Here is an 18,297-nt window from a genome sequence, read left to right as displayed (position 1 = left end):
CTGTCTTTCTACTCCTTTACTTTTGGTCTATATGTGTCTTTACAAGTAATGTGAGTTTCTCGTAAGCATCATATAGTTGGATTATATTTTTAAAATCTATTTTGCCAATCTGTATCTTTTAAAGGGCATTTAATTCATTTATTTTCAAGGTTTATATTGATATGTGAGGGTTTGTTCTTGTCATATTGTTAATCATTTTCCAGTTTTATAAATTCTCTGTTTTTTTCTTGGAATGTTTGTCTTTGTGGTTTGGTGGAATTCTGTAGTGGTGCCATTTGATTTCTTTTTCTTCCTCCTTTGTGTGATTGCTTTACCAGTGAGTTTTATACTTTTGTGTGTTTTCATGATGATGAATATCACTTTTACTTCCAAGTTGAGGACTTCTTTGAGCATTTCTTGTAGGGCCAGTTTAGTGGCGATGAATTCCTCAGTATTTGCATGTTTGGGAAAGACTTCATTTCTTCTTATTTATGAAGCTTATTGCTGGATATTGAGTTCTTGGCTGACAGTCTTGTTTTTTTTTGTTTTGTTTTGTTTTTTATCAGCACTTTTAATATGTCATTCCCTTCTCTTCTGGCTTTTAAGGTTTCTGGTGAGAAGTCTCATGTTAGTCTCATGGAGTTTCCTTATGTAGGTGATTTTTTTTTTATTTCAGCACTTTTAATATGTCATTCCCTTCTCTTCTGGCTTTTAAGGGTTCTGGTGAGAAGTCTCATGTTAGTCTCATGGAGTTTCCTTATGTAGGTGATAGGGTGCTTTTCTCTTGATGATTTTATTTTATTTTTTTCTGTCAAGCTGTTCTTTATCTCAGGAAGAGGGCAGGGCAGGGGGCTCAGTCTTTCTTAGCAGTAATTTTCCTCATGGTGGCCAGGACATTGCTCAGCTCCTCTCGTTTCCTCTTGGTGAGGATGTGTGTCCCCACCCTTTTCTTGATGAACTTGAGGGCCTGTTTGTCCTTGGAGACCTTCAGTAACTCCTTGATTCGCCGCTCGTATGGGGTGAAGCCACACACCTCTCGGGTCATGCTCCGCACACACTTGGTATGTTTGGTCAGGCGCCCGAGGCTACGACTGTGTCTGGGCTTGCTCACATTCTTGGTCACCTTGTGGCCTTTGTTGAGGCCCACAACCATAGTGTAGCACAGAGCCATTGCTGCTGCTCTCCAGTGGTGGCTGTGGTTAAAGGCTGTCTTGCTGATTTTAGAATTCTTTTTACGTTAGACAATCTGATAATATGCTGTGGCAAACTCCTTTTTGCATTGTGTTTTCCTTGGGATCACTGAGTCTCCTGTGTCTGGATGTCTAAATCTTGCTATACTTGGAAAAGTTTCATTTCTTATTTTGTTAAATAGGCTTTCTAAGCCTTTTAATCTCTCATCTCCCTCAGGAATACCAATAATTTGTAAGTTTGGTCATTTTATGTAGTCTCAAATGGCACATGTATACTTATGTAGCAAACCTGCATGTTCTCCATGTGGATCCCAGAACTTAAAGTCTAATAAAAAAATAAATAAATGAAAGTAATAAGCAAGTTCAAAAAAAAAAAAAAAAGAAAAAAGCTTTGTTTATTCTTTTTCTTTATTTCTGTCTGACTGGATTATTTCAAAAGACCTGTCTTCAAGTTCTGAAATTCTTCTGTTTGATCTAGTGTTTCAAGTTCTGAAATTCTTTCTTCTGCTTGATCTAGTATTTCAAATGTATTTTGTATTTCCTTCAATGAATCTTTTAGTTTCAGAATTTGTGTGTGTGTATGTGTGTGTGTGTGTGTGTGTATGTGTGTATGTGTGTGTGTGGGGGGGAGAGAGAGAGACTTGTTCTGTTGCCCAGGCTGGAGTGTAGTGGTATGATCATAGCTCAGTATGACCTCAAACTTTTGGACTCAAGTGATCCTCCTGCCTCAGCTTCCTGAGTAGTTGGGATTTACAAGCATGTGCCAACATGCCTAGCTAATGTTTGTATTTTTAGTAGAGACAGGTTCTCGCTATGTTGCCGAAACTGGTCCTGAACACCTGGGTTCAAGCAGTCCTCTTACCTTGGCCTCCCAAAGTGCTGAGATTATAGGCGTTAGCCACTGTACTCGGCCTTTTTATCTTTTAAAGATATTTATCTCCATGTTAAAAGGTTTTATTTGTATTCTGAATTGATTTTTTGAGTTCTTTGTATTGGTTTTTAGATTTCTCTGGCATCTCATTGAGCTTCTTTAAAATCAGTATTTTGAATTCTTTATCTGGGATTTGAGGATTTTTTTTTCTTTTTTGGTTAGGATCTATTGCTGGAGAATTACTGCATTCATTTGAGGCCATCATATTACCTAGCTTTTTCATGTTTTCTGTATCTTTATGTTGGTTTCTGCTCATCTGGCTTCATAGTTACATCTTCTTTTTTAAAAAATGACTTTCATGTGGATGGGGGACTTTTTTCTTGAAGATGTGACAATGATGTTAGTTGGGCAAGGCCGTCTGGCTTTGCTTTCAGGTGCATGCAGTAGTGAAGACTGTGTATAATTTATATGGCTATCTTCATTGTGGTAATGTGTGGTTCTTGGCGGGGCCTGTGGTGAAGTTGTGCTTGTGACTTGAGTGCCTGATGGGCCCATCATCAGGTTTTAATGGTAGCAGAAGTGTGCCAAGTATGTCTGTCCTTGTGACCTGGGACAGCATATGCTGGCTCCTGTGTTGGCAGTTTCCAGGCAGGCTAATGTTTGGGCATCTGGGTGGCTTTCTCAGATGCCAGTTTTAGTAGCAGTATACCAGGCATATAAGAAGGCTCTCGAGCTCCCGAGCAGCTGGGGTAGTGAGGGTGATAGACGTAGCAGTGGTGGTGAGATGCTCTCCTTGTTCCCTTGCACTGTGCTCTTGTGCTGGAAGTGGTTGCAACAGGCTGTGCAAACTGGCTTCTAGGTCAGAGGTGGTGCTTGCAGGTAAGAGCCAGCTGAGACTGTAGATGTAGGGTGTTTATGCTCAGTCTCTGTCCCCTAGAAGTGCTCATGTGCCCCAGGTGGTGGATTGGGTTGTGGAACACCCAGAACCTGGCCCCCCCCCACCAGTTTGTGTTGGCATAGGGTTAGGGGGGTGAAGCTGGGTGGATCCAGACTGGGCAAGCTTGTACTCAACACCTCCCAATGGCAAGTGCATGCATGAACTATGATGTGGGGGTAGGGCAGGCAGTGTAGTCCTCACGCCTCTGGTGAAATGCTTGGGTGAGAGGTGACTGCTGCTGTGCTGAGGTCGTGCCATAGGTGCCAGGAAGGATGAGACCACTGCTGTCCCTCCCCCATCCCAGCTGTGGCAGCCAACCTGGCTGTTCTGTTAGTATGGCAGTTTGCACCTAGCCCGTAATTCAGCCATGAGCCATAGAAGCCAGCACCCAGCTCAAGACCAAGCCTCTGCAGTAACTCATCCTGCTCAGGATTAGAGCATTGGGAGCCTGGTTCCAGTGCCAGAGACTGCAGCCCATGCCATGTCTGCTACTTAGTTTTGGTTGTGGGATCCCCATTGATCCCCATTCCTGCTCAAGCCCCTGCTCCACAAGATGCAACCTGATCTTCCCCAATGGCCAAGACTGGTGCTGCAGATTTCTAGGACCACTCATAGTTGCTAAGAGCTAGGATTAAGAATGGCATCTTACTGTGGCTACTTAGTTCTCAGGAATTGTGTGGGACCCAGGGCATGTTGCCTCCCTGGAGCTGTTCCTTCTCATAGTCTCCTGGATGCTCCCTAAATCAGATTCAGAATTTGGGTGGGTCAGGGTGCTCTCCTGTGGCCTGAATTGTGTGATTCCCCAGTGGGAAAGTGGACTGCAGAAAGATATTCACTCTCTCTTGTATTGGGGATTCATTGCCAGTTCCCAGCCGGTCTTGACCACACAGGCTGTCTGCTTTCCTTCTCATTCCCAGATTTTGGAGTTTCCTTTCACTTTTTCTGTTGAACCCTGTGTTCCCTGTTGGATAATGTATTCAAAGTGTGATTGTCTGCATACCACTTTGGTTTTTCTAAGTGGATGAGGCATGCTGGAAATGTTTTTAGTCAGCTATCTTGGAAAACAAAGGTCAGCCTCCTGTCACTTTTTGAGCTTCTTTGATCTTTTCATATGGTTACTGTGTTTTCTTATGACCATTATTTTCAGACTTCTCTGCTTGCTGTTTTTTCTCTACTCACTTTCTAACTGTTGGCCTTCCTGATAGCCCATTCTTTGTCCTCTAATTCGATACTCTGATATTAGGTGATGTCCTCCATTTCTGTGATTTAATAGAACTAACCATATTCCTACAACTTTCAAATTTTTTTTGTTTGTTTGTTTGTTTTTGAGATGGAGTCTCATTCTGTCGCTCAGGCTGGAGTGCAGTGGCACAATCTTGGCTCACTGCAACCTCTGCCTCCCGGGTTCAAGCAATTCTCCTGCCTTAGCCTCCTGAGTAGCTGGAATTACAGGTGCGCACCACCATACCTGGCTAAATTTTGTATTTTTTTTTTTTTTTTTTTTTTTTTTTTTGAGACGGAGTCTGGCTCTGTCGCCCAGGCTGGAGTGCAGTGGCTGGATCTCAGCTCACTGCAAGCTCTGCCTCCCGGGTTTGCGCCATTCTCCTGCCTCAGCCTCCCGAGTAGCTGGGACTACAGGCGCCCGCCACCTCGCCCGGCTAGTTTTTTGTATTTTTTAGTAGAGACGGGGTTTCTCCGTGTTAGCCAGGATGGTCTCGATCTCCTGACCTCGTGATCCGCCCGTCTCGGTCTCCCAAAGTGCTGGGATTACAGGCTTGAGCCACCGCGCCCGGCCTAAATTTTGTATTTTTAGAAAGAGATGGGGTTTCACCATTGTTGGTCAGGCTGGTCTTGAACTCCTGACCTTGTGATCCGCCCATGTCGGCCTCCCAAAGTGCTGGGATTACAGGCGTGAGCCACTGTGCCTGGCCACAACTTTCAATTTTATATATCTATCCCAGACTTCACTTAGGAGATCAAGATTCATCTGTCTAATGCCCATTTAACAGCCCCTCTTTGAGTCTCTCTCAGATGTCTCGGTTTATACAGATATAAACTTGAACCCTTCATTGCACCTCTGTTTCAAAAAAAAAAAAAAAAAAAAACAAAGCCAAAACCTCACCAGCAGAAGAAACTACAAAAATCCTGTTACACTCCCACTGTTTATTAGATATTATTTTAGCTCTCTAGGCCAGAATCCTGGGTGCCATCCTTGATTCTTTCCTCTCGTTTCTTCCACATACCTAGTTCCTTGCCACTCCCTGTGAGTACTAATTTCAAAATATATTTCAAATTTTATCCACTTTCTCTTATCCCTATTCTTGCAATCTTAATACAAGTTACTATCATCTATCTCTGAGACCACTGTATTATTTATGAGTGCCTAATACTAGGTATTATACAGAATAACAAACTGAGCATAATTTTGTTTTTAGGATTTCAAATTAATTGTAAATACTAATTTTGAACTCCCAGAATTCTGAAGTTACAAGAATAAGAGGTAAAACCCTAAATATAAAAAAAAAATCCTAAACTAAAAACAGTGACTTCATTTTCCTCCCTAATAGAACTGTGTGATGCTTGGGTATCCAGAGGAGGTAAGCCAGAATATTGGGAAACATTTGTTTCTAGTTCAGATTTTGGTTTCTAGTAATTCTATTGTTTTTTAAGTTATTCAGAATTTTATGGTGGGAGGAGGAAGAATAGAAATTAATTTTTATATTATATAAACATAACTTTTTTTTGCCAGTTATATGATTTTACATTAGGTTAAGAGTGAGAATATATATCTATCTCCTCTATATGTATCTCTATATATTACACATGTAGTAATACATATGTTAATGTTCTGAATAAGGAACTTACTATATTGCTAAGTGACTAGGTCTCATCCCTTGGAATGAAGTTGAGCATTATTGATAGGAGGTTGTTTTTATGAGGGCAGACCAGATACTAAATGAGATACATTGAACTAAACTGCATGCTCTTCCTAACAGAGGCACAAAATTTTCTTACGTTTTTAACCAATTAAGTATAATGGGCTAGTGTGAGCAAAGTAAATTTCTATGATAAGGTAACTAACTTGATATTCAGGTAGTTGTTGGGGGTTTGTACCTTTGGGGACATTATTTGTCTGCCATGAATAGAGGTTATTGCTGGCATCTAGTGGGTAGATGCCAGAGATGCTGCTAAGTATCCTACAGTGGCCAGGATAGCCCCCCACAATGGTTATCAGACGTCCACAGTGGTGAGGTTGAGCCAACTCTCTTCTAGAGTATTTGTTTTTCAACCCACTACTGCAATGTCCTAAGTATTCTTCAAAATTCATTTAACAAATAAACCCTTAATAGAGGAGTAATGGTTGTAACAATTCCATGATTTTATTTTTGTGAAAATTTAAATGAATGGAAGTATATTTGTGTGTACTTGCAATAATTTAGGAGACGAATGAATCAAGGATGAATACCAGGTTTCTGGCTTGAGCAACTCACCAGGAGGATGTTGTTGACATTGAGATGAGAAGGAAAAAAAAAAAAAAAAAATAGAAGTGTGGGAAAAGATCTTCATTTCAGATTTTATACTTGTAGAATTTGAGGTGCCTGAGAGATATCAAGGTGAAGTCCTGAAGATCAGAACATAGGCTTTTAGACATATCCTTAATTTGCAATTCATCAGTATATAAATATAATTTGGACCTAGGACAGATGAAATCACCCAGTAGAGTGTATATCTTTTTTTTTTTCCATTTACTTTTCAGATTTACTGAGTGAACATAATTTTCTTTTCATAAACATTTGATCTAAATCATTTTTGTTGTTGTTGTTGCTGGTTGTTTGGTTTTTAATACTGGGAACACTGAGATTCAGTTAGAAAGATACCCTGAAATCTGAAATACACCAATCCCTCCCACTCTCCACCCAAAATCTAGTTGGTTTAAATGAGCAGAATGATCCATTTTTCCATTTTAGGTGAGCAGATGTTTATGAAAGATCTTAGAACTGTTTGCCTCATTTATCAGGCAAATTTACAAGCAAAGAAGCCATTAATCGTATTTCAACTTGTAAATAGAAGACGACTAGGACTCAGGTTCATATCTTACACTTTTAACATGAACTGGTTGAAAGAAACATTAACAATTTCAAACTAAAGAAATTTTAAGTTTTTCCTCACAAAAGCATAAAAATGGAGATCTTAACAGGAAATTCTTAAAAGGTAAAAACAACTCTTATACTAGTCCTTGGGTAGTTTAATATAGAACAGGTTGTTCTTTTTGTTTCTTTGAAAAGGAATTTTTGGTCCCAAGTCTGTTCCTGCTTAGTTAGTATCTGCTCCAGCCTTCCCCTCTCTCCAAGCGGCCTCCTTGACGGCCTCCACCCCTGGGCACCCTGCAGCTCGACCGGCTGTAAGAATCATGCAGGGGAGGGCTGCTCCTTTCCATGGGCAGAGGGAGCCCAAGATCCGGTCTGCCTACCCGATCTCGACCTCTCGAGTAGCTATCGCTCCGGCCGTAACTGTTGCTGGAACTGTTGCGGCTCCCACCGTAGGCGTCGGGCGAGCTGCCCAGGTACTCCTTATAGCGGCCTCCTCCTGCGTAGCGGTCACTCAGGCCGTAGCTGTTGATGGAACTGTCGTGGCCCCCACCGTAGGCGTCAGGTGAGCGGCCTCCGTACTCCTCGTAGCGGCCTCCTCCTCCGTAGCGGTGGCTCCGGCCATGACTGTTGCTGGAACTGTCGCGGCCCCTGCTGTAGGTGTCGGGCGAGTGGCCTCGGTACTCCTCGTAGCTGCCTCCTCCTCCATAGTGGTCGCTCCGGCCGTAACTGTTGCTGGAACTGTCGTGGCCCCTGCTGCAGGCATCGGTGGAGCGGTCCCCGCTGTGGGCGTTGGGCGAGTGGCCCCCAGTGTGAGCCCTGGGATAGCGGCCACCACTGTGGGTGTCAGGCGAGCGGCCCCCGCTGTGGGTGTCCTGCGAGCAGCCTCGGTACTCCTCGTAGTGGTCTCCGCCTCCATAGCGTTGGCTCCCGCCGTAAGTGTTGCTGGAACTGTGGCGGCCCCCGCTGTAGGCGGCCTCGGGCGAGCGGCCCCCGCTGTAGGCGGCCTCGGGCGAGCGGCCCCCGCTGTAGGCGGCCTCGGGCGAGCGGCCCCCGCTGTAGGCGGCCTCGGGCGAGCGGCCCCCGCTGTAGGCGGCCTCGGGCGAGCGGCCCCCGCTGTAGGCGGCCTCGGGCGAGCGGCCCCCGCTGTTGGCGGCCTCGGGCGAGCGGCCCCCGCTGTAGGTGGCCTCGGGCGAGCGACCTTGGTACTCCTCGTAGTGGCCTCCTCCTCTGTAGCGGTGGCTCCAGCTGTAACTGTTGCTGGAACTGTCGCGGCCTCTGCTGTAGGGGATGGGCGAGCGGCCCCCGCTGTAGGTGTCAGGGGAAGGGCCTCCATACTCCTCGTAGTGGCCTCTTCCTCCATAGCGGTCGCTCCGGCCGTTGCTGGAACTGTCGCGGCCCCCGCTGTAGGCATCTGGCAAGGTGACAGGCAACGCGTCGGGTGAGCGGCCCCGGTACCCCTCATAGCGGTATCCTCCTCTGTTAGATGGCAGTGTCCCCCGCCCAGGGGTGGCGCCGCACGGGCCTCCGTAGCTCTCGAGGGGCTCTCGGTAGGAGCCTCTGCTGGGATGATCCACGTAGTCACGGTCGCGACCCCTGTAGCTGTTTTGCTTGCCATAGCCTCTCAAGGGACAGTAGTCCCGGACACTGGAGTGGCTATAATAGCGGCGGCTGTACTCTCTGAGCGCGGGGATAAAATCCCCGGGGTCGCGGCACCGGGGCAGTGGCTCCCGGAGCAGTGGGCCTGAGTAGCCCTCTCGCCCCCACATGGCCGGCGCCTTCCCAGGCATTCCACCGCCACCAATGCGAGCCAGGCTCGACGGGGGCACAGCCCTCTTGCAGGGTGGGCCGGCCCAGCGCTGCAGCTGCACGCTTGAGTAGCCGTCTCGCCCCCACACAGCCGGGGCCTTCCCGCGCATTCCACTGCCAACACTGCGAGCCAGGCTCGACGGCGCGGCCCTCTTGCGGAGTGGGCTGGCCCAGCGCTGTGGCGGTGGCCCACGCTTCCTGGGCATCGGGGCCCTGTAGGGCCACTGGTCAAAATACCCCGCGTAGCCGTGGCCATCATCAGGCCCGCCCCAGGAGTGGGGTCGCTGTGGGCTGCTGCCACACCCACGGGTTCCGTGTGGGAACCTCAAGCAACTGCTGCTGCTGGGGGGCGGCGGCCCCCACCGGCTGCTCTTGAATGCTGGTTTGATGGCCCGGGCCACCTTGATGGCCTTACCATCAAGGTACTTGCCATTCAGATCTCTGGCGGCGGCCTTGGCATCTGCAGGGCTTTCGAAGGTGACGAACGTAAAGCCCCTCGATTTGTTGGTTTCTCGGTCTTTCATCAGGAAAACGTTGATGATGCGGCCATACTTGACAAACTCAGCCTTGAGGGCTTTCTCCTCGGTTTTGAGGTTGAGGCCCCCAACAAAAAGCTTCTCTGGGCGATCCGCTTCCATCATGTCTGCTTTTCGAACGGTGGGTCAGAGGCAGTGGGAGGTGATGAGGCAGCAACTCAGTCGCGGTCTTCCAGCGCTCTCGTAGAGGGCGGCTCCTACCGGTTGGGGGGTGTATGTCTCAAGAAGGAAAAGAGTACCTTAGTCATAGTTCCTGGGAATAACAATGTTTATGATACAGGTAGAGGAAAACCTAGGAAAAGAAAATAAGAAGTAGCCAGAGAGGTAGGAAGAGATCCCAGAAGTGTAGTCTTCTAAGCCAAAGGAAAATAATCTTTCCAGACATATGGAATGGTTATTGATATGGTGGTTGTTGGTAACATTGGTGGATGTGAGAGTGGATAGAAACCAAATTGTAGTGGGTTGAGAAGTCCATGGTAAGTAATAAATTTAGTTGTGTTGTAGATTTATGTAAGTTTGGCTGTAAAAGAAGAGGCAGATGGAGGGGGATGTGGGATCGTGGGAGGTATTTTTGTGTTTGCTTTTAAAGATCAGAGATAATTCTTCATTGGTATTTTAAAAGACAAATCACATATTTGAAATTTAGGTATACTGAAGCATATCAAATACGTTTGGTTAATAGACATGCATTCTGTGAGGTTTTTTTTTTTTTTTTTTTTTTGAGACAGAGTCTCGCTCTGTCACCCAGGCTGGAGTGTAGCGGCGTGATCTCAGCTCCCTGCAACCTCCGAGCCTCCTGGGTTCAAGCGATTCTCCTGCCTCATCCTCCTGAGGAGCTGGGATTACAGGGGCCCACCACCACATCCGGCTAATTTTTGTGTTTTTAGTAGAGACAGGGTTTCACCATGTTGGCCAGGCTGGTCTCCAACTCCTTAGCTCAAAAGATCTGCCTGCTTTGGCCTGCCAAAGTGCTGGTATTACAGGTGTGAGCCACCGCGCCCAGCCGTATGAGTGTATTTCTAAATGATGTTTTTTGCCTTCAAGGTATTGATGGATAATATTCTATATTTTAAAGTATTTTAAGTAGTTGCTTAGATTCTAAGTGATTCAGCAAGTGTGAAAATAGTTCTTTTAATTACCATAGATATTGGTATATGTTTAATACTCAGACACTATTTTTTTTTCCAGATCTTTCCAGAAATCGTTTTACAGAAATTCCTTCTGATGTCTGGTTATTTGCACCCCTTGAAACATTAAATTTATATCATAATTGCATCAAAAGCATTCCTGAAGCCATTAAAAATCTGCAGATGTTAACGTACCTTAACATTAGGTAAGGAAACAATTTAAAAATAAATTTTGGTTTTTATTGTCGTTCTAATCCTTTTTTAGTGGCAAAGGAATATGTTTGATTTGGCTGTGTAGCTTAAATTTATCTCAACAGTATCTTATTTGTGTTTTTTATATGTTCACATTATTTTGTAGGCTTTTCTTGAGAGCAGAGCTTTGCAAACTTTAACACACAGGAATTACCTGGGGATCTGTTAGAATGCAGATTGTAATTTCTTAGGTCTGTTGTGGGGCCTGCATTTCTAACAAGCCCCTTGGCAATGCTCATGCCTACCTGCTGGTCCTTAGACCTCAGTTTGAGTAGCAAGGCTTTAGACCATAAATATTTTCCAGAAATTATAGCACCACAATACAGATTTTATATGCATCCTTAGATATGTGCAACAAACAGTACTTGAGTTATTTTTTCTCACTTTTGTGACTTCTTGCTTCTACTTCAAGGATGGTTAGAGTGGGATGAGAATATTGAAAGGTTTGGAAGTGGATGACAGTTCATGTTTATACTTAGTAAGTACTTACCATGTGCTAGGCCGTGTTCCAAACACTTTACCCATATTAGGTTATCTAGTTTTCATGACAGCATTTTGAGATAGGTACTGTTGTTATCCCTGCATTACAGATGAGGAAACTGGGTTAAGCTCTTTGTCCAAATTCATAGATATATTCAGCAAGTGGTAGAGCCAAGATTAAAATCAAAGCAGTCTGGCTGTAGAGCTCTCATTCATACATAGCTTTTACCCTATATATATAAAAGAGTGAACACTTACTAAGTATAAGAAAAAACTTTCCCTGCCAAATCAGTAACATTGAATGAAAATTGATATATTGTGACTTAATTTTAGAAACTTTTTCTTTTTTTATTCAGTTGGAAGGGATAATCTCCTCATTAACCAAGTTACTTGTCTAAATTCCCATATGGAGAAGTAGTAAATATAATTAATATACATAAATGATAATGTTCCCTTCTCACTGTGATATATCAGTTCTTTTATATGACTCTCCTAGTGGTGTTACCTGACAGTACAAGCTATTTTAACTGAAACCACTTTACACCTTAAAATGTGTGAGGGAGGTTTCCTTCCATAGATGTCAGTCATTTGGGTTGTCCTTTCTCTAAGTAGGTATAAATCTCCTTGGCCTGGCTTAGGAGAGGTTTGAGGAAAATGAGGTGTTTTTAAGTTTTGTCTTTGCTTCTGTTTCATTTTGTTCTTTTGCGGAAAAAGTGATTTGCCAAAAACTGAATTACATTTCTCTATTAACACATATGGTAATCTTAGTTTTACTAAAATGTTCTCTAATTCTATCCTGTCATGATCTGTAAAAGTCAACTTTGATTTTTTTTTTACAGTCACAAAAATCTTTGAGCAAACTATATTGAAATAACATTTGTTCTAGTGAGTGAATTCCTCTTTAAAGCATGTAGTAAAAAACAAAATTAATAATTTGTTTGCCAGTATGAAGAAACCAGATCCTGGTGAAAGATAATTGTGTTAACTCTATGAATATGCCTTTTTTTTTTTTTTTTTTTAGACGGAGTCTTACTCTGTCTCTCAGGGTGGAGTGGCACCATCTTGGCTCACTGCAACCTCCACCTCCCAAGTTCAAATGATTCACCTGCCTCAGCCTCTCAAGTAGCTGGAACTACAGGTGCCTGCCACCAGGCCCGGCTAATTTTTAGTAGAGACAGTGTTTCACCATGTTGGCCAGGCTGGTCTCAAACTCCTGACCTCAAATGATTTGCCCGCCTCGGCCTCCCAGAAGTGCTGGAATTACAAGCATGAGCCACTGTGCTTGGCCTGAATATGCTTTTTAAGGGAAGAAAATAATTTTTAAGCTATTTTTGGCCTGAAGATGTATTAGAATGAGTTCGCCATTATTTCTTCCATGTATTTATTTATTTTGGTGAAAATATCTTAATAAACGTGTTAAATAATTTTCAACTGTTCTTTCTTCCTATATACTACCCCCCCCCCCTTTTTCAGTAGAATCGTATAGAAAGATCCTTGTGTGCCCTGGTGTGAAGGGCCCCAGGCAGACCATTTCTCCAAGGAGCCTGCTTGATCCTGAAAGTATGAAGGATTATGACAGGACCCTAGCATATTTGACGTTCTAGTAGTCTGGCCAGTATTGCTAGTTGAGGGGCATTGCCATTTTTTTGTTTGTTTGTTTGTTTGTGCTGTGTTATTAAAGCCAGTTTAGTATTTCTGGATGTTCTTTGCCACAGAAAAGATGGGGAGGACGGTCTTCAAGTCCCCACTTGAGTAACACTGGACTTTTGTTGCTGTGTATGTTACATGAAATGCTAGGTATAGGTCTATAAATGTCACTTTGAAAAATAGGAAAAATAATAGCTTATCGCTTACCAATGCTTGTTAGTATGTAAATGGAATGGAAATATATACATTTTGGTAGTGGTTCATTTGGGTCAGTCAGTCTGTTTTGGCATATAAATTTGACCATAGTACTTTGAGGGCAAAGACCCCAGAGCCAGATTGCCTGGGTTTGAATCCTGCCTCTCCCACTTTCAGCTGTGTGACTTTGAGCAGTTTATTTACACTCTTGTGACTATTTCTTCATCTGCAAAATGGGGATCACTGTGAGAGTTAATTCACATGAGCTGCTCTGAACATGGCCTGGCAATAGTAGGCACTCAGTAAATGTTAGTTATTATATTTAAATGTATCTACAAAGATAAGAATGTTTTATCAACTTTGGGCTGAGATAAAGGGCTAATAGGCTGTTAAACCTTAAAAGGGAATGGGTTAGGGTTACTACATGTTTTTGAAGATATAGTCCTATTCATTCTTTTATAAACTTGAACGTAGTGCATGCACATTTATCCCTGGAGACTTTCCCTAGCATGGAAGTATTGAATATGCCAGAATTATATCAAGGAGCAAAGTTCTGACATTATTGATCTCAGAAGAATCATTCTGTGTTTTTGAGAACTGACGGTGTGTAGAGTAGTATCATAGGTCTGCCTGCATAGGCTTTGCTATGCTATGAATCTCTGCAGTACTTGGGCAAATCACTTAAGCAGTTTTAACTTTCATTTTCTGATTTGTATAATGGAGATAATAACTACTTAATCTTGTGTCATCAACATGAGGATTAAATGAGACAGTGCTTATAAGAAAGTTACCACTGTGCCTGATACAAAGTGAGCACTCAGTAAGTAATTATTAAGTTATTACTTAGTGATAGAATATTATTTACTTAAAAAGTGATTTCTTCATTTTTAATATGTCACATTACATACATACTCTCATAAAGAAACTTTCTCATTCTTTTCAGCCGAAATCTTTTATCAACATTGCCAAAATACCTATTTGATCTTCCCCTTAAAGTTTTGGTCGTCAGTAATAATAAACTAGTATCCATTCCAGAAGAAATTGGGAAGTTAAAAGATTTAATGGAGTTGGTGAGTAAAATAGTTGTATTAATTGAATGCAATATGCATAATATATCTACATTTTGGAAGATTACTCATTTTTAATGGAATTTCATTGTAAGTTTTTTAAAAAGTACTAACTTGGTATATGTCTAAATTCGGTAAGACTTAGTAAAATCTTGAGATACTGTATGTCTGAGTTTTTCCAGTCACAAAATAGCATGATTCTTCCTTAGTCCTAGTGGAGTCAGAAGGCTTGCTTACAAACTTTAAGAAATACTTTTCAAATGAATAAGCATTTGTTTACTCATTTTGTGTACAGTAAAGGTCTTAGAGAAAAGCTAAGGGAATTTTTAAAATAAAGCTTTTATAGGACTATGATATATCCTTAGAGTAAGGAGATAGAAGAAGAAAGTATCTGCAAATGGTAAAATTAGCAACGTAACTCCTCCTCACTGTTTGCTTCTGTGATGTTATAACACTTTTTAGACTGAAATAAACAATAAAAGGCTGTTATATGCAATTGATTGTAGAAATATAGAATAATTTAAATTAATTACCTTGGACATAACATTTTAGGTATTGAAGGATATTGAATTCTGAGAGAAATATGTTCAGATCCTCTTAGATGTCTTAGATATTGTTTGAAAGAGGTAGGTAGGATGTATTTTCCTAATCATCTATAGCATTGTTATAATAGCTTTCAGTTATTTTTCGTATATCTTTTGGTTACCTCCACTTTATGCAGTGTACCATGCTGCATGTTTTTCTTTTATTTTGAGTGATGCTTTCCTAATAAATAAGTATTTTAAAAGTTTTTTTTTTTTTTTTTTTGAGACAGAGTCTCGCTCTGTTGCCCAGACTGGTGTGCAGTGACACGATCTTGGTTCACTGCAACCTCCGCCTCACGGGTTCAGGCGATTCTCATGCTTAGCCACCCAAGTAGTTGGGATTACAGCCATGCGCCACCACACACAACTAATTTTTGCATTTTTCGTAGAGATAGGGTTTCACTGCATTGCCCAAGCTGGTCTTGAACTCCTGGCCTCAAGTGATCCACTTGCCTCGGCCTCCCAAAGTGCTGGCATTACAGGTGTGAGCCACTGTGCATGGACTAAAGTCCTGAAGTATTCTTATGTATGACTTTATTATGTCCGGGGTGTCAAAAGTTTTCTTGAGGAACTTACCTACAATTTCATAATGAGAAATGAATAAATTGACAGAATGTAGTGAGCAGAAATTTCAGGAATACCTTTTATTCATTAAGGAATACCTGCATATCCAATTACAATACAAGGAAACTTCCTTGAATTTCACTTTATGCTTTAGAACCATACAATTTTGAAGTTAAAAAAGATCTTAGAAGTGATCAGATACAACCACTTTCTAATGTAGGAATCCCTGATATATCTACTGTATATTTTCAATGGTGACAACTCTGTATGTGTGTGTGTGTGTGTGTGTGCATGTGTGACTGTCCTAATTCTTCTTTGCAAAACTCTATTTGTTATTAATCTTTCTTATTTTGAACCAAAATACATGCTTCTATATTTCTTCCATTGGTCCTGGGACTACCATGTGAAGAAATATAGGTAATGACAACTCCTTTTTTTTTTTTTTTTTTTTTTGAGACAGAGTCTCACTCTGTCTCCCAGACTGGAGTGCAGTGGTGCGATCTTGGCTCACTACAACCTCCGCCCTCTGAGTTCAAGCAATTCTCCTGCCTCAGCTTCCTGAGTAGCTGGGATTACAGGCACCTGCCACCACGCCTGGCTAACTTTTTGTATTTTTAGTAGAGATAGGGCTTCACCATCTTGGCCAGGCTGATCTTGAACTCCTGACCTCATGATCCACCCGCCTCGGCCTCCTAAAGTGCTGAGATTACAGGCGTGAGCCACCATGCCCGGCCTAACAAACTCTTAAGAAGTGTTTTTGTATACCTTAAACATCCTTATTACCTTTATTCCTTTGTATGACTTTTTTACTTTTAGGTAATTCAATTTAGAAAATGTTCCTTTTAGTTAAAGTCTCCCTTAATGTTATACTAAAAAATGAACAGAGATTCCAGATATAATCTAACAAGTTCATAATAAAAGGGACCATTATTTTCTTTGACTTAAACACTATTATTATTTTTCCAGATTTTATAAAGGTTATAATTTAAGATTTTATGTCTCTTCATTTTTTAAAATTTAATTTTTGGCCCTATGTTTTTAATTACATTACATGATGTAATTTTTAGATAAATGAAATGTAAAACATAATTAGGAGTTTTAGATTAATTCTACTACAGTTGTCCCTCTATGGGGGATTGGTTCCAGGATTCACCCCATACCACAATCCACGAATGCTAAAGTCTCTTATACACAGTTATTTACATATAACCTAAATACATTTTCCGTATACTTTAAATCATCTCTAGATTACTTATAATGCCTAATACAGTGTAAATGCTATGTGAATAGTTGTTATGTTATATTATTTAAGGAGTAATGACAAGACAAAAAAGTCAATATATGTTCAGTACAGGCACAACCGTGCTTTTTTTTTTCCTGAATATTTTTGATTTGTATTTGGTTGAATTCATGGATGAGGAACCCATAGATACAGAGGACCAACTGTTTTTTAATTCATGTAGAAAATTCTAAAATGTTAAACACTATTATTTTACTAGGTACTATAAAATTATTATGCTTTAACCTCTTGAAATCAGTAACAGTAGATGGGTAGATAGCATTAGGAGGGCTAATTGACAGTTGTACATATTGAATTGGTGGGTATTCCCTGTCTTTGGAATACTTTCCCATGATACTCTTCCACATGATGTGATAATCAACTGCAATGAAATTCTATCATTAGAAACCTAGGAAATACTCCCTGGCTTCCAATCCTCTGCAGAATATTTTGTAGAGCACCCACTGGAGTGGGTTCATTTCCTATGCCTGGGTTTATTTCTCCTGGGAAATGACAGCTATCTCTCAAATTTCTGTGGATTTTCCATATGGAAATCATAAGTATCAAATACCTTTAGAAAGAAGCAATAATGTTTAAATAACATTTTCACAAACTTCTATTATCTATCATTTGAATAATAGTCTATTCTGAACATAGCAGCTAAAGTGATCCTGTCAAAATATGTCAGATCACGTCAATCTCCTGTTCAAAAGTTTCTGGTTCCTGCCCACATCTCTCAAAATAAAAGCTAAAGTCATATCCTTCCCTCTATTCTACTCTCTCCCTTGTCCGTTTCCCTCTAGTTACACTGGATTCCTTGCTGTTCTTTGTATTTGTCAGGTGTACTCTGAGCGCCTTTACTTTTATTGTTCCTTCTGTCTGGAATATTCCTGTCTTATATATTAGTATGGTTCACTCTTTTAGCTCTGACAGTACTGCTCAATATCACCTTCTCTGTGAGATGAGGTAGTATCCCTCCCCACTATTGTGAGCATAGCCATTTTCCTACCCTGTTACTTTTTCTTTTTAAATAGCACTTATCACCTTCTAGCATATTATATAATTTACTCCCCTTGCTAGCATGTAAACTCCATGAGGAGCTATGAGAGCAGGAAATTTTGTTTTGTCCCTTGATATGTCCCCAGTCCCTGGAACAGTACCTAGCAAATGTTAATAGTATTTAATAAATATTTCTTGTTGAATGAAGATGTCTTAGATATTGTTTGAAAGAGGTATGTAGGATATATTTTCCTAATCATCTATAGCATTATTATATTATTCCCTACATGGTTTTAATATTATTTTGAAAACTGAATGTATGTACTATTCTCCTCCCTCCAGGCCATTATCGTTTTCACTACAAGTTGGAAATTGGGGGCAGTTGCATTAGAATATGAATTTCATTTGAAGTGTGTCTGGTCTGACACCATGCTGTATATTTCTCTTTTCTTTTTGTTGATGTTATTATAAGAAAGAGAGGAGAGAGCATAGTTAACTTAAACTGTTCTTTTTTCTGTTTCTTATTATGATAATAAATAAAAACCTCAATTGGTTATTATGGAAACTTGATATTGTTTGCCTTTAAATAGGGGCTTGGATTTTAACCACAGAGATGTCCTGAGAGATACCTTAGATAACCTGAGAGATTTCCAACTCAGATCTCTTAGAATGTCTTTGAACTATGATATGAGT

The 18,297-nt window shown here is 41.4% G+C and overlaps 3 protein-coding genes across 4 annotated transcripts in view; 1 reads left to right on the top strand and 2 right to left on the bottom strand.

Moving 5' to 3' along the window:
* Positions 1-18,297, top strand: part of LRCH2 (leucine rich repeats and calponin homology domain containing 2) — a 129,530-nt gene that overhangs the window by 35,765 nt on the left and 75,468 nt on the right. For both annotated transcript variants that reach the window (XM_050775178.1, XM_050775177.1), the window contains exons 2-3: positions 10,599-10,743; positions 14,055-14,181. In XM_050775178.1, coding sequence (XP_050631135.1) covers positions 10,599-10,743; positions 14,055-14,181 — 272 coding nt within the window. The remainder of the gene's footprint in view (positions 1-10,598; positions 10,744-14,054; positions 14,182-18,297) is intronic.
* On the bottom strand, positions 564-1,164 carry LOC126945282 (60S ribosomal protein L36-like). Its single transcript, XM_050775180.1, has one exon. It carries the CDS (start codon positions 1,148-1,150, stop codon positions 833-835), a length of 318 nt encoding a protein of 105 aa, XP_050631137.1. The 5' UTR covers positions 1,151-1,164; the 3' UTR covers positions 564-832.
* Positions 6,708-9,928, bottom strand: RBMXL3 (RBMX like 3). The gene is made up of 2 exons (XM_050775179.1): positions 8,557-9,928; positions 6,708-7,578 (listed from the first exon to the last, which is right to left on the bottom strand). Exons 1-2 carry the CDS (start codon positions 9,513-9,515, stop codon positions 7,296-7,298), a joined length of 1,242 nt encoding a protein of 413 aa, XP_050631136.1. The 5' UTR covers positions 9,516-9,928; the 3' UTR covers positions 6,708-7,295.

This window comes from Macaca thibetana, chromosome X (genome assembly GCF_024542745.1).
Source record: "Macaca thibetana thibetana isolate TM-01 chromosome X, ASM2454274v1, whole genome shotgun sequence".
In the NCBI taxonomy this organism is placed as follows: Eukaryota; Metazoa; Chordata; class Mammalia; order Primates; family Cercopithecidae; genus Macaca; species Macaca thibetana.
The sequence above is the reverse complement of the archived record's forward strand: the minus strand, read 5'-3'. Positions and strand labels throughout refer to the sequence as shown.